The sequence below is a fragment of the Manis pentadactyla genome, chromosome 2 (assembly GCF_030020395.1).
Source record: "Manis pentadactyla isolate mManPen7 chromosome 2, mManPen7.hap1, whole genome shotgun sequence".
NCBI lineage: Eukaryota > Metazoa > Chordata > Mammalia > Pholidota > Manidae > Manis > Manis pentadactyla.
In genome coordinates, this window is record NC_080020.1 from 85,512,029 (window position 1) to 85,528,340 (window position 16,312).

Genomic DNA, 16,312 nt, shown 5'->3' on the forward strand with positions numbered 1-16,312 from the left:
AGAGCTTGATACTTTGAAGCTTGGGTGTCCCGTGATATGTTAAAAGAAAAACATACTTGGTCATTCTTAATGACCAAATATTTATTTCCCAGGTATATTTGATCTTCATCCACAGCTCCTGAAAACATTATAGAGTCTTAAAGGTGAAACAGGTGTTTTGTCGTGTTAATGAGAGACTTTTGGACACCCCCCATCCCTCACCCTCCCAAGGGGCTAGAGGCTGAATCAGCCAATGGCCAAAAGCCAATAGCCAATCATGACTATGCACTGAAGCCCTCACAAAACCCCTGAGAAGAGCTTGCTATCTCACTTGGCTCTGCTCTGCTCAGTTGGATCCTGCTTCTCAGTTGGGGAGAGTTCCTATGCTTGAGGAACCAGAATGCCTCCATGTGCCACCAAGCAGGCCCCAAGTTCCACAAGGATAGAAGCATCTTTATTTGGGACCCTGCCCCATGTCTCTCTTCATCTGGCTGTTAACTTGTATCCGTTATGGTATTCTTTATTAAACTGGTAAGCGTTACGTGTTTTTCTGAGTTCTGGGAGCCACTCTATCAAATTAATCAAACTTCATGGGGGGAGGTCATTGGAACCTTCCAGTCTGTAGCTGGTAGATCAGAAGCAAAGGGAACTGCCTGCAGCTTGCAATGGACATCTGGAGTGGGGAGTGGAGGGCAGTCTTGTAGGATGGAGCCCTTAACCTGGGAATCTGGTGCTGTCTCCAGGCAGATAGCATCAAAATCAAGTTGAGTTCTCCAACACCCTGCTGGTGTTTGAGAATTGCTTGGTATAAGTATGTGTGGAAAGATCCCCTCCCACATATTTATATACTTTGGAATCTGGTCCGGGTACTGAAATGAAGTAGTTATACTACTATTACTGCTGTGTGTTATATTGTTAATGTTATACATATATGTAGGAAAGAAATATACTATCTCATTTGGTGGCAGAGATGTGACACACCCTCAAAAGGAAAACAGGAGAAGAGGCAAAATGGTAAAAGCAGGACGAGGCAGGAAAGGTCGTTAAGTCAGCGTAAAGCAAGAGCCATCAAGGAGAGCCAACTTCAGCAAGCCCAGCTCAAACGATTACAGAAACCACCCAACCGGAGGCAATGAGTTGAGATGCACATACCACTGTACTTAAGACACAGGTAATAATACAATATGCTAAAAACCGATTTGCAGAAAGTGTGTGATCTAGAAGTTGATTTCACATCAAAGCCTCTCCTGATTCCATTCTCCAAGCCAGAATTAGCTGTCCTGACATATGCTGAAAGACACCCTCACCCATGCCCTCTGACACCTGAGCTAATGAAATATCTCTTAACTTGAGCTAGAGAGATTGATGAGACAGCGGCCATCAATTACTGGACCTGGATTTTTGTGAGCAAATGAACTTGGGAGGGTCAGGGCTCGCCTAGACTTATACGCAGCATCCTCTAACAGGACAAAAAAAATGTGAGAAAAGGGATACACTTTAAAGGTCCAGGAAATGGCACCATTCTTCAGGTTTAAGGCTCAAGGGAGACTGCAGGGCAGGAAAGGACAGAATAGCGCCCAAGGACCTGTCCAATGGGGAAATTGACTTGTGACAGGACAATGGAGAAGGTCATTTCATTAGCCAGTGAATATGGGAAAACCCCAGGCTTACTTGGGATCCACACTAAGTTTCTGAGCAGAAAAGATTGTATGGCTTCCAATATGGCATTTAAACATCCTGAGTAACAGACCCACAGAGTTAACTTAGTCAAGTCAATCACTCCCCCTCTAGGAACCTTAATTTCCCCATCTGCAAACCAAGGGTGGACAAAGGTCTCAAAGGCACCCTCGCATACTAGGATTCCAAGTTAATGGTCAAGAGGTAAGTCCCAGGCAGCCCAAAAAGGGACACAGAGTCACGAGTGGAGAAGGAGCAGCATCTGGAAGACAGGATTTCCTTCAACAGGAACCAGAAGCCAGAGGGGATCTGCAGGAGTCAGGAAGGAGGCGTCTGCCAGGTGAATGTAGAACAAAGCCACCAAGTCACTTACCGCCTCAATAGGAAGCTACCTCCCTGGGCGAGGGGCCTGTCTTCAGCTCCGGCCCCCCAGAAGTCTGGAGCCAAGGGGAGTGCACTCCACCAAGGATTCAAGGAGGCTACAGCAAGCCCCAGAAATAGAAGAGGTTAAAGGGGGAGTTTTAACTCAGTTACCTAAAGTAGCTAATCAGATTTCTGAACATCAGATTATACCTTCAATTAATATATACAGTGAACCCAGCAGCAACCAATATTCTTGGGACCCAACACAGCAGGATACTATGACTCAGAACAAAAGAATAACAAACATAAAATGCTAAGGGAATAGGGAAGCAGCTTAGATCCAGCTGGCAGCAAGCTACTGAAGAGAAAACTCTAGGCCCAAGCAGTTACACAATTTGCAGCATCCAGGAAAAAAAAATGATGTCCTTCTCAGACAGTTATGATTAACAGGCCTGAAGGGCAGAGAGCAAAAGCCTACACGCAAAGGTTCTCAGATGCACCCTCCCTACGGATGTTAGAAAAATCTCCATGGAGTAGATGCTGATATTAATTAGGATCAGGAGAAATGAGGTACCATGGCAAAAAATAAATAAATCAGAGAGAGAGAGAAGGACTAAAATAGTTTCTATTAAACTTCTATAAATTTAGTGACAAAATTTAAATACAATGCCTTTCTTCTGCACAATGGAAATGAGAACTCAACTGTCAACTTCATAATTAATTAAAACTAAAGAACTAAATATGAACTGTTTCTGAATGTTGCTAAAATATAAACTGTTAAAATTTAAAATATGCACACCTTTCATCTAGCAATTCCACTCCCAGAAATCTATCCCATAAATAAAAGAATCAACATATAAGAACATATGGACAAGGATCGTGAGTAGTTTTTCACAGTTGCCAAGAACTGAAACACAATAAATAGCCATCTACAGGGAAGTAGCTTGATCCACACCCAACCATTAAAAAGAATGAATTAAAGCTTCCCCTAGTGACTTGAATGAGTTTCTACAGAGTATTGCTGAGTTGGAAAACATACAGAAGTCTACATAATACAATCCAGTTTTTAATGATTGTAATAAAGCTTGTATCTATATATGTTTTAGAGGGCTGTATGAGCACAGAAAGATGTGAGAATACATACAAGTCGGTGGTTCTACAACTTTAATGTATATCAGAATTACCTTATTTTGTGTTAAAATGCAAATTACTGGGCCCCAGCCTCCGAGCATCTGATTCAGTAGATCTGGGAAAAGGTTTGAGAATTTGTATTTCCAACAAATTCCCAGGGGATCTAATGCTGCTGAGAACTGCACTAAGTTTCAATAAGAGTTATGAGAGAGGACAGAAAGGGAAGTATGCAATGAGGGGGAAGGAATAATGGGTTCTTTCCAGGATAACAAAGACAGCTTTTCCATGTGATTTCTTTTATGGAACATAGGGTATGTGTGTACATTTACACAAGCAAATTCCTGAAAAGATTGTCACCAACACTAATAAAAGTTCTTTCAAAGGTAGAATTTCAAGTGATCTTTACTTTCTTCTTGATAATTTTAGTTTGGTTTTTTTTGATGAGCAAGTGTTAAATAGTTATTTAAAATAAACCTGTTTTTACTGAGAGGGAAAGAAAATTTTGGAACCAACAATTTCTCAAGGAAGAACTCTTCTGTTATTCATAGCCCCAAACTGATATTTTGGGACGATTACTACTAATTATACTTTATATAAAAATTAAAATATGATTAATACGAAAAAAAAGTTCTTAGATAACTAAATATTACATGTATTTATTTTATAACCTTCCTTAACCTAAACAATTTAGAGAAAATTTAATCTTAAAACTAATCAAAAACATTCGGTGAAAACACGATCTGGCTTGTGAATACAAAATGTCTTCCTCTTTCAAAATTCAATCTAATACCCAGTAAGTAAAGTCTCTCCTTTCGAACTGTATTTACATCATTTCCTCTTTATGTACAAACTAGAAAACTAGACAAAGAACAAAATAACTTTATTATTTCCAATATAGGACTTTCAAGCTCCCAAGTGGCATCAAAGAGTTTTAAGCTAGAAAATAAAACATCAGTTATACTAATTACTAGTTATACTAATTTTTATACACACTTTTCCACGCTTTTCCATTTCTCATTAGCCTCATCAATACAAGTCTTTGCTAGCTTAACATAATCCTCCTCCTAAAACCATGTTACCATTCAATCTAAAAATTAAACCTACACTTCAAACCAGACTGCATACCTCTGCTATTTTTTCCATTGATAACAAATAGCCTGGCCTTCCAGAACTGCTCTTTTAGTGCCTGCTTAAAGCACTGATGCAGGAAGCTGCTCTGAGGCTGAAAACTGGATTTGCAATGCTCACATCCCTAAGATCTGCAAATCGATATTATAAAATTATTGGCTCGCAGTCTTGCCAACCCCCACTTCTTCTCTAACCCTGTTATACCACAGTGTTCCTCTTTTTCTGTGATATCAACTCAGTTGACCTCCATGGTTCATTTTAAAAATTAGAGTGAGTCTGAGGCTGAGTTCAGGAATATCCTTGATCTCCAATATTAAGATTGTCTCCTGGTTAAAAATAAGCAAACAAAATGTTACACCCCCACCCCCACAAAAAAAAAGATAGCTGCCTGAAAACAGCCATAAAGTTCTATAGCACAGACGGAATCAAATTACTCCCTCTGAAAAAGATTCCTGAGACACAGGAAAAAAAATTAAGTTCTTTGTGCTCACAAGACATAGATGATTATAAAACTATATGGGTATAAGAAGAAAGAGGCCAAGGTTTGAAAACACTACATAGAAACTAAGACAAAGTAATGACATCTAAAACCATGCTTGCAAACATTAAAAAAAACTTGACATTATAGAAAATGTAAGTAGAAAATAAAAAAATATGCTTCTAGAATTCAGAACAAAAAAAAAAAGGACTAAACAGTCTAACCCTAGAATAATAGCACATTTTCTAAAAGGGGAAAACAATAATGAAAGGCAAAAAAAGAAAACTTTGAAAACAAAGCTAAAAATGTTCTTCATGGATTCAAACAAACATCCATAGATTTTTCTACAGATATAGAGATATCTTTCTGCCGTCTTTAGGAAGGATTCTCTATAGTGACCCCAAAATAGTAAGATGTTTGAAGAATGAATTCTTACATCAACGCACACTAAAATCAAAGGAACAAAAACATCACCTACAAGACCAACCTGAATAAGATGGCCTTTTGTGAAGGGTGGGTAGATGTTGGAGAATAATTTCTATCCATTTTTTTCCTCCATGATTATTACTCTATTTGTGATCTAATTCTCCTTGATAAAAATCTTGTAATTTATACATTTTAAAGACTGTGAGAGATTTTTCCATTACATTAGCATACAATTATACTTAGCATGAATTTATAACTTTAGGATATCATCTCAATATGTTAGACTCCTTACAACTTCTAGTTTTGTTTGGGTTTTATCCTAATTATATACTTTCCAGAGTTATTTTACTTTTCCAAATAAGCAGTCATAACAACTAAATGTTTTGCTTGCTAGAAGTACATAAAAGCATCAAAATTAAGACATCCAATTTATCACAATTAAATGAGAAGACACATCTAAGTAAATGCCAAAAGAACGATAAAATTCAATACAAATATAGGTAAAACTCTAGAAAACATACCGAATTGTCAACAGTGCTTATTACTGATGATGGAATTAAACATGATTTTAGTTTTTGCTTATCTTTTATAATATAGGTGAAATATACACATTTTAAAAATTAAAGATTTATAAGCCAGATTGTAGTAAACTAAGAGAAACTAGAAGCTAATATTCATCAAGCCTCTGAAGACAGAAAGGCAGAGAGAAGGCCGGCCCAAGACACAAAAAACAAGTAGAACAGTTCTATGTCTGCTCGGTTTACATGTTACTCATTTGGTGGGATTTAGTTTGAGACTTGTTTTTGTTGCAATATACCCACTCTCACCTCTTGGCGCATGTGCCCTGGTGGTTAAATTGGCTTAGGTCAGTTCACAATAATACTGACAAAATGTTACATGAAAAAAGGCAGGTTACAACCCATATATATATGTATACATATATATATATATACACACACACACACACATATGTATCCATATATACACACACACACACACACATATATATATATGTGTGTGTGTATATATAGTAAGAGTCAATTGTGTTAAATATATCTAATGTATTTCATCTAACCCAAGACAGCTGTTATAATATGCCTCTTATGTTCCACTTAAAGAAAAAACTGCCAATCATAAAATGTTGGAATTTTACAGCTTTTATCATATATCATGCTACTGTTTCTGTGTCTTTCCCTATACATAGTAACTTTGTCTTTCAATGACAAATACTGGAGAGATCGCATTGAAAGCAATTCATGTGGCACCAGCAAGGTGCGTAACCTGAAATGACAACAGTATGAAGCACTGTGACCCCAGTCACACACTTAGGTAATACCAGCACATCTGCCAGAATGCAGTGAATGGAAAAGCATCTCAGTTTCAGAGATGTTAAAGTGGGGAAGAGAAAACTGTACCTTAGAATTGATAAAATATATTAATACTTTAATATAACATCTATAGGAGATGAGATTGTGAGCAACATTTTCTCAACACTTTTCTGTATTTTTCATCTTATTCTAACTGGTATGTATTTGATAATTAGAAGAAACAAGTTTTTTTTGCTTCTTTGGTCTGTTTAAGTCTCTTCTTTCCTTTGGCAAGATGCATTGACTCTTCCCTAGCCTGGTCATAATCTTGAAGGTATGAGTTCAAAATAGTTACACCAGGACCTTGATCAATTACAAGGTTTTATATCATAATTAGGTTTATAGATTTATTGGTTTTAAGCACAGGAGCTGGGCAGAATGGAGCGAAGGAAGAGGAAGGTACCAAAAAATAAAAATAAAAGACAGACTTGGGAGTACTTGACAATTTAGCCTTGGACCAGACTTTTATCTTTAATTATGGCTAGGCCAAGTCCTACTGTCAACAGATACATTTTATGACCTGCAAACAGAACCTAGAGTACTACAGACAAGTGGGTAATGCAGGAAGCAGATCTTATTCTGAAATACATTAATTTTATTATTTTGTCTTTCTCCAGAGAATAGTGAGGTATGAGTAAGGTGGAGAAGGAGAGGGAAGGAGGGAGGGAGGGCTTCCTAATAGTGAGGCATGGTATGGGGAAATGGATGCACATATTTTAATTGATTGAGGATTTTTATTAAATTTGTTCTATTTCCTTGATATTTCATCCCATTAAGGATAAATCTGCATTAAGTTCATATCCTTATTCAAAATGCAGTACTATGCAGTACTCTTGCTGAGCTTCCATGAGATGACTGACAAGTCAAAGGTCACCTGAAACCACAGTTCCCACACATACATCCAAGTCCAGCCCACCCCATCCTCACACAGCCAGGTTTCAAGGAAAGTGGTTCTGCCTGAAGGAATTGAAGCCATCATTTGATATATGCAAGGAGACAATCATTTGCTTCCCTGTAACACCCAGTCACTGTTCTGAAGAACTAAATTTCCCTCAGCCCAGAAGGCACATCTAACTAGGACTCACTGGGCATCTGTCACGCAATCCCCCACCTATTCCATACATGTCCCCGCACTTTTCTCTTTGAATTCTTATGTCACAATTGCAGCTGACAAAGTTGTCATTGAACCTTCCCCCAAAAAGACACCCACAGAAAACATTCTTTGCTATTATCAGAATATAAAAAATGATCGAAAATCATCCACAGGAATGAACTATTTCTGAGTATAGAAGTTATACAGTTAAAAAAGTTACTCAAGTAAATATAATTAAAACCCAAGGTTTGGAATCAAGAGACAACCAGTGTTAAAAGGCTCCGTGCACATCTTGAACTAGAATGGTAACTCTGTGTGTTGCTTTTAAAAAGCCTCAGCCCAAGGGTGCACAAAACCCTTCTCCCCACTTCAGCCGCCCTGGGTTGAATCTTAGCACAGGCCACTCAGACCTGAAGGCCAGTGCTTAGGAACTTACATAAAGAGGTACTTTGCTGCAGCTCAACTCCATGGCTTCCGCATCTGCAATGAAAATAAATAAGAGCAGTTATTACAGGAGGCCCCACATACCCCACCAGCAGAGCTGCATCCTGCCCTTTCAGTTATCAGGTCAAGGGATAAGTAACTTATTAGATAAGGAGGTTGCAGAGAGAACTGCAAAATACAGAAAAGAGAAGCTCTCCGTATAAAATATAGCTGTATGAGAGACAGCTCCCCCTTTCTTCTCCCATGTTAATTTCCACACATAAGGAAAACCCATCATCCCATGGATGCTCCCAGAATACAAGTTATATTTCAGAAAACCAAGAAACAGCAACACAGCTGACTGAAAGTTTTGCTTTAATCCCTTGGATCTTGGGCTACTCTGAGGTCAGAATACACTTTGGGCCCAATGAGACAGGAGTCCTCAGTGATAAGATAGTTCTGTTGCCTCTCTTACAGAGGGGGCCAAAGATCTCAGTTGCGTATCACACTGGGAAAAGGAAGCCCGCCGTTACCAACCTCTCCAACCAACCAACTGTACACCTCCTCCTCTAACACCCACACCCAGAAGGCTGTTTCCACCTATTCTAAGGAGCCAGCATCATTCCTTTAAAAAGGGTTCACTGAACACCAACAGGCATTACATAGAGATGACGAGAAGCAGTCCAGCCCTCAAGGAGCTCAGCTGAAAAAGACCTAAAGAGTGGCAGAAAGTACAAAGTGGGCTGCACCAGAATTCTGAATGGGGCAGAGGGGGACACTGACCACTCCTGCACTTCCCCAAGGCCACCCCGCATCCTCTGGAACAGGGTTCTGCTCACCAGGCCAAGCCTGGCTCTGGTTCCCAGGCCGCATTCCAGTTGCAGTACTCTGGGGACATCTCCAGAGGAGGCCAGCACGTGGCAGCCTGAACTGCAACATTTAGTACAATTATCCCCAGAGGATACACTTGAAGGGAGGAAGACACATAAAAAGTTCTACTTGTAATAAATTTAAGTCTTACTAATACTTCATACACATGCTGGCACTGGCACCTGCCCAGGTCACAGTTATACTCCCTGAGTCATCCTAAGAGAAGAGCGAGGGTCTGACAGGTCCTCATTTTCAACACATTGTGCCCTGTGGCAATTTGTGTGAACCATCTTGAATGGGCTATGGATTATAATCAGTTTTTAATGAAACTAACCTCACATACTGGATGAATGGTTTAAGGTGTATATGAAAGTTCAAATTAAATACTAACAATATGACAAAACTGAGACTCCTCTTCCTAAAATGATTTGTTCATCAGCCACACTATGAAACAGTGATCAATCAAAGGATGTGGAGAAATGGGAGCCTTCCTACACTGTTGGTGGGAATGTAAATTGGGGCAGCCACTGTGGAAAGCAGTATGGAGGTTCCTCAAAAAACTAAAAATAGAAATACCATATGACCCAGTAATTCCACTTCTAGGAATTTACTCAAAGAAAACAAAATCCCTGATTTGAAAAGATATATTCACCCCTATGGTCATTGCAGCATTATTTGCAATAACCAAGATATGGAAGCACCAAAAATGTCCATCAACAGATGAATGGATAAAGATGTGGTACATATACACAATGGAATATTAAGCAGCCATAAGAAAAGAAATCCTGCCATTTGCGATAACAAGGATGGATCTAGAGGGTATTATGCTCAGTGAAATAAGCCAGGAGGAGTAAAGCAAATACCATATGATTTCATTTATTTGTGGAATCTAAAAACAAAATAAAATGAACAAAATAGCAGTAGACTCAGACACTGAGAAGTGACTGGTGGTTATTACAGGGGAGAGATTGGGGTGGGCAGTTGGGAGGACGAGGGGGCAAAGAGGCACAAAATTTCTCAATCATAATATAAGTTGGTACAGCATGGAGAAGGTAGACAATGATTCTGTAACATCTTCCTATGCTGACAGATAGTAACTGCACTAATGAGGGTGAGGATTTAATAATGTGGGTAATTGATGAACCACTGTGTTATATACTAAAACCAATATAAGATTGTATATCAACTATACTTCAATAAAAATTAATTTTTTAAGTGATCAAGAGCACTGACATGTAGATCTCCCCCATTCAAAGTTCAAGACGGCATTTAAAATATAAATATGTATCTGCCAGCATACACCATAACCCCTCACCCTAAATGTACACTATACCTCAAAATAAGCAATTTTTCACGTTTACAGTCACATCACACATAATTCCAATCCTTTATAAAATTTCACTAATCCTTGCTAAAATTAGAAGATCCTTTCAATTCTACTTAATAGCAAAATAAATGCATTGGTTTAAAACAAAAGCTGAAAAATACAGATTATAAAGCAACAAACTAAAATGCATTCCTTTATGAGCAAAATTTTGAAGACTTGAGTATTTTAAGAAGTATCTTAGAACAAATTAAGCTGTGTGGGAGGTATGCATACACTTATGAAAGTACAGATGTTTATCACTACTCAACTTGTGCTATTTGTTAAATTTTTATCTGATAAAATATATAAAAAAGAAACTACTTTTGATGAGAATATAAAGATATATTTTGGAGAATGAATTCAATTTTTAAAAAATGTCCTGTAGGAAAACTGTTGGAGTAAAACCACTGATAAGCATCTTACCCAAGCAGCTGCCCTCAGAAGCATCGTTAGTGAAATTCATTCACTGTGTCATTCATGAGCAACTCTAAGGAAGAACGTGACACTGACAGTACAGAGTCTCACAGTACATCAATGTGGTTGACTTTTTAGAAATACAAATTTCAAACATGGTCATATTTTTACAATTTCTGTAAAGAGATGGGAAGTGGCCATAAAAATCTTTACCTTATTGAGGTGTGTTGGTTATATTGTATGTAGCAAAGTACTTTAAAAAGTTATCACAATAATGTGGGGGGAGGGGGGCACAGGGAGGACTGTACAACACAGAGAAGACAAGTAGTGATTCTACAGCATCTTACTACGCTGATGGACACTGACTGTAATGGTGTGGGTGGGGGAACTTGGTGAAGGGGGGAGTCTAGTAACCATAACGTCACTCATGTAATTGTAGATTAATGATGCCAAAATTTTAAAAATAAAAATAAAAAAGTTGTCACAAAATACCATTTAATTTCCTCTTCCAAAAACAGAAGTGTTCCAAAAACAAACTTGCTGGTTTTTCTGAGATGAAAAGTGGCTATTTATAACAGGTGTTTTTCTAAATAACATTTTTCCAAATAGCCTGGTCCTTCAACAAACGGGTGATATTTTAATAAGTGAAAAAGAAAATATCTCTCAAAGGAAGCTCAGTCTCTGCCATCATAAGAATATTTTCAAAAAGTAGTTGCACATTTCCATTCTTTTTGTTTTGTGGGCCTTACAGAAATTTGAAGTTTGCCACCTACAAAAAGTTCTCATACCTGCAAGCTTTTTATTTTTGAGAAAGCTTTTTAATCAGATTTTTGAATCTTTCAAAATGAATGTTTTATGGGTTTTGTGTTTTTAAAATGCAACAACTTCTGATTAATTTGCAGGAAGACTGACATCAGGGGAGATAGGAGTTTACCAGGTCACATGCAAACAAGAAACTTTTGGGTAATTAGTGGGTGGGACTGAAACATAAATCCCCTCATTTGTAAGCATAGCCTGCACTGGACTCCCATTAGAATCTATGTATAATAGTGAGGTATCTTTTTCAGCTATGACATGCTTTAAAACTAGTTTCACAGTAAACAGGGCTTTAAACCAGACCTTCAAACTGAAGCATTACCAGGCATTAAAAATTATTAAACCGAGGTTTTCAAAATGACACATATTCATCATATTACTCACTTACCTGTACTATATATCAATGTTTTTAATGAGAACAAAAAAGGTTATTAATTTAAACATTTTACAATGTTTAACCTTTTTTTTTTTTTAATTTTTTTTTTTTTTAGATAATTATTTTTTATTGAAGGGTAGTTGATGCACAGTATTACATTACATTAGTTTCAAGTGTACAACACAGTGATAAAACATTTATATACATAATTCTAGGTTCCAGCTATCACCCTACCAAGCTGTTACAATATCTTGACTATATTCCTTATGCTATACATTACATCCCGGTTACTTATTTATTTTACCATTGGAAGTCTGTCCTTTTTTTTTTTTTTTTTTTTGTGAGGGCATCTCTCATATTTATTGATCAAATGGTTGTTAACGACAATAAAATTCTGTATAGGGGAGTCAATGCTCAATGCACAATCATTAATCCACCCCAAGCCTGATTTTCATCAGTCTCCAATCTTCTGAGGCATAACAAACAAGTTCTTACATGAAGAACAAATTCTTACATAATGAATAAGTTACATAGTGAACAGTACAAGGGCAGTCATCACAGCAACTTTTGGTTTTGCTCATGCATTATGAACTATAAACAGTCAGTTCAAATATGAATACTCATTTGGTTTTTATACTTGATTTATATGTGGATACCACATTTCTCTCTTTATTATTATTATTTTTAATAAAATACTGAAGTGGTAGGTAGATACAAGATAAAGGTAGAAAACATAGTTTAGTGTTGTAAGAGACCAAATGTAGATGATCAGGTGTGTGCCTGTAGACTATGTGTTAATCCAAGCTAGACAAGGGCAATAAAACATCCACGTATGCAGAAGATTTCTCTCAGAACGGGGGGGTGAGGTTCTAAGCCTCACCTCTGTTGATCCCCAATTTCTCACCTGATGGCCCCCCTGCGACTGTGCCTGTCTTAGGTTGTTCCTCCCTTGAGGAATCTTACCCGTCTATGGCTAACCAGTCATCTTCCGGGGCCATACAGGGAAATGTAAAGTTGGTAAGTGAGAGGGAAGCCTTATTGTTTGAAATGGTTAGCTTTTTATTTCTTTGCATATTTATGCCCTGTAGCTTCTATGCCCAGCATTTGTCTTGAGGTATCTTTACCACTTGGAAGAATTATGATACTCGGTAAATTTGATATGAGGCACGAATTCTATTTAAGGGTTGTAATTAGGAAGGAAGAAGAAAAGCTATAGAAGTAGCAGGCGGCAGAAAACATGGGAAGATTGATTATTTCTTTGACATATCTTCTTGTAGAGTAACTTCAGCATGTATAGGTTTTAAGGTACTACTTAAATTGCGCACACACATTAGCATAATAGGAGTATAGTTACATAACCAAAGCATATCTGTAATTACCAGCCATCTCCAGTGAAACCAAGAAAACCAGTTAGGCACCTTAGGCATTTGTGAAAACTTATCTATGATATGGTGGGTATTGTCCAACTGAACTTGAACAGTCTGAGAGAAATCAGACAAATTAAAACAACCCATTCCTGGGGAATGTCCACATCCCTTATGTTCTTTTAACAGTAAATAGTCTGTAGTTGTAAGATTTTGGAGCGCTACAATTTGCACTTCTCCTAATTCTTGGTTGAGTTCCAACAGTATAGATCCAGTCAAACTTGTTGTTTTACTGTATGCACAGGCCAGCTTAGATATTTCCTTCATTCCCATGGCAAGTCCAGGAGCTGGTGGGATGAGTGCATCTACAGCTGTAGCAGTGCGTGGATCTTTGTTGGGGTTTTTTTGATGATCATCTTCTGGCATGAGTCTTCCAGAGAGTGCTGATGTTGGAAGTTCTCTTTCATATCGTACAATAATGTTTAATCTTTATAGCATTTTAAATTTGGGGGTATGTTTTAAAACATATATTGTTATAGTAGTATGATTTATAAATAATTACATAAAATAAGAACACATGCTCTTCACTTAAGGAAGATAGAGGACAGTATTTTGAAGGTCTGCTCCTACAAAGCAACTCTTGTACCCTACTTGTTGGACCCTACATGCTTTTCCCAAAACTTCTCTGCCAGGCTCAGTAGCCCAGGGCACTGCCTGTGGAGTATGGTGAGCTGGCCAGAGCCCATGCGGTCCTGGGTTTATACGGGAGAAGGTGCATGTGAGCTGGACTGTAGTGCAGAATCCAGTGTCACACCACTTTCTAAAGGATCCAGGTTCTCCACACTTCATCAGTATGAGGCCAACTGCATCAAATGACGACCTCAAACTTGGATTATATGAACTCAGCCAAAAGGGAGAAACATCAAGGGCTAGAAAGCATGTCATTCATATTTCACCTTATATTTAAAGCTCATTCCATTATTCCTGCCTACTCGGCTTCATGCCATTTTTAATACAAAAACATAAAAACCATTTTGAACAGCCATTCGTTTTTCAGAGTATCTACATTTCACTCCTAACCCTCACAGTTCTCAGCCTGAGTCCAAGGGCTTTCTAAAACCTATATCTGAATCTCCTATTTGGGATATAGAAGAACTAGGGGCAAATAGATTATATACTCAATAAAATAAATCAAACTTCAAGCTGAAATAGATACTGTACTCTCATTTGGATTTTCCCTAAATTTATTTTTTTATAGTTAAAAAAAAAAAAAGCTATAGGTTCTGTGCTCACTTGCAGAATAGCACAGCTAAACCAGGCCACGCTTCAGTAAAACAAGTTTGTATTTGCTAGGCAAGTTCAACTGCCTGAGTTCAGATGTTGTAGCTTTTCACTGTACAAATGTCATGCTCTACACTAATTTCCCAGTGTTTGAGTTCTCCACCTGCAATTTCAAAAACTCATACTCAAAGCTTTTTTTTCTTAAGGTACTGTATTTTTCAAAAATGTTTCTTAGAAAAGTAAAAGCCAAAATATTTCCAGTCTTGCTGACAGACACAAGAATGATTTGGGGTTTTAGTACACAGCTACAATTTTTAAGTTTGCTCCCAAAAAGGGGAAAAAATCTTATGAAAGAATATCAAGATACAAAAGATTCAATATTTTAGACATATTCAAAAAATTTAATATTCTAATATCTCTGATTGCTAGTTAATTTTAAAAAATTAAACCATTTAACAGGTAAAAATAGTATTTTAATTAAAGAAAGCATCTAACTTCAACAGGAAAAAAAATCAGTTCTTGGCTTCATGAAATTCTGGGTTTCTCATGATTTTGCATTGAATGAGGTACATCCTAAGACTGATTCAATATAAAACCCATGACTTTTAACTTTATATTTGAACATGCTAAAAATCATTATGCCTCTTATAAAACCTATTAATAGATAATGCTCAAATATATATGGATAGTATTAGCAACTACATTTGGGAGGCTAATGGAGCATCAGGCACTGTGCTGAGTATTTTACAAACATCTCTGAATCCTCACAGCAGCCCCCAGAAGACTGTCTAGAAGGTCCTAGTTACCTGAATCTTCATTTACAAGTCCCTACAGTAACAAGGTTACACTGAAGCAACAGTTATCTCAACATAAATGTTTTACATGAACTGACCACTTATATACAAACAGCTACCCCAATCCCCACCATTCATTCTCTACCCCACGCCAGCCCCACCAAATACTGGCAGCTCTTCTCCAGCCATTCCATCTTGTACAAACTTTTTGTAGTTGTTTGTTTTGATCTTGGTGAGGTTTCTGAATTTTGTGAAGAGAAAATACAAATCAATTTAAAATAAAATTTCAAAAGAGATGAAATAAGGTTAAATAAAGCTGAGGAAAGTGTTTGAGTATGGGAGATCAGGAAACTATTGATGAGAATGTGGCAGAGATCCACTAACAAGTGAAAAAGAAAAATAATGAGATAAAGACTTAAAGTTGATTTTAGTAGTAAAGGAGTAAGAGCACCTTCACCCCCCTACCCAATGAGAAAAACAGAACTTCAGTATTTCTAATAGAAAGGACCTTAATAATAGTGCTTTGAAAATCAAATTTAACAGCATGGATGTCCTACTATGCAATTCATTGATTTTGTCAGAAAATGTCATTCCCCAGACCACCCACCACCACCCCCGTCTCACTCACATGCTCTTCACTTTATGTTCTAAGAATTAGCACAGAGCTGAAAACTAAACTTGCATCAGGTCAAACGGAACATGCCTGCCTCAGAGCCTGTACTCCAAACCATGATGTCCTGCGGCCCCTCAGCCAAGGAAATAAAAGACACATTTTATAAATATGATACTTATTTTTATAATTTTAGTTTCATTTTCAACAGAACCCCAAGCAAATCTTTTTTCTACCACTGTTTCCTATGAAATTTTGTACCCCAGTTTAAGGAAGTCACTTCAGGGCTCCTACCTGATACCTGCTCTCCTCAGATAAGTGCCCTTGTCCTTGCTCTGCAGGTAAAAGAAAGAAAA

General features: G+C 37.5%; 1 protein-coding gene across 2 annotated transcripts in view; it reads right to left on the reverse strand.

Annotated features, from left to right (window-relative positions):
- Positions 1-16,312, reverse strand: part of ARHGEF28 (Rho guanine nucleotide exchange factor 28) — a 309,233-nt gene that overhangs the window by 248,337 nt on the left and 44,584 nt on the right. For both annotated transcript variants that reach the window (XM_036886062.2, XM_036886063.2), the window contains exon 2: positions 8,079-8,122. In XM_036886062.2, the coding sequence (XP_036741957.2) occupies positions 8,079-8,111 (33 nt within the window). In that variant the 5' untranslated portion in view covers positions 8,112-8,122. The remainder of the gene's footprint in view (positions 1-8,078; positions 8,123-16,312) is intronic.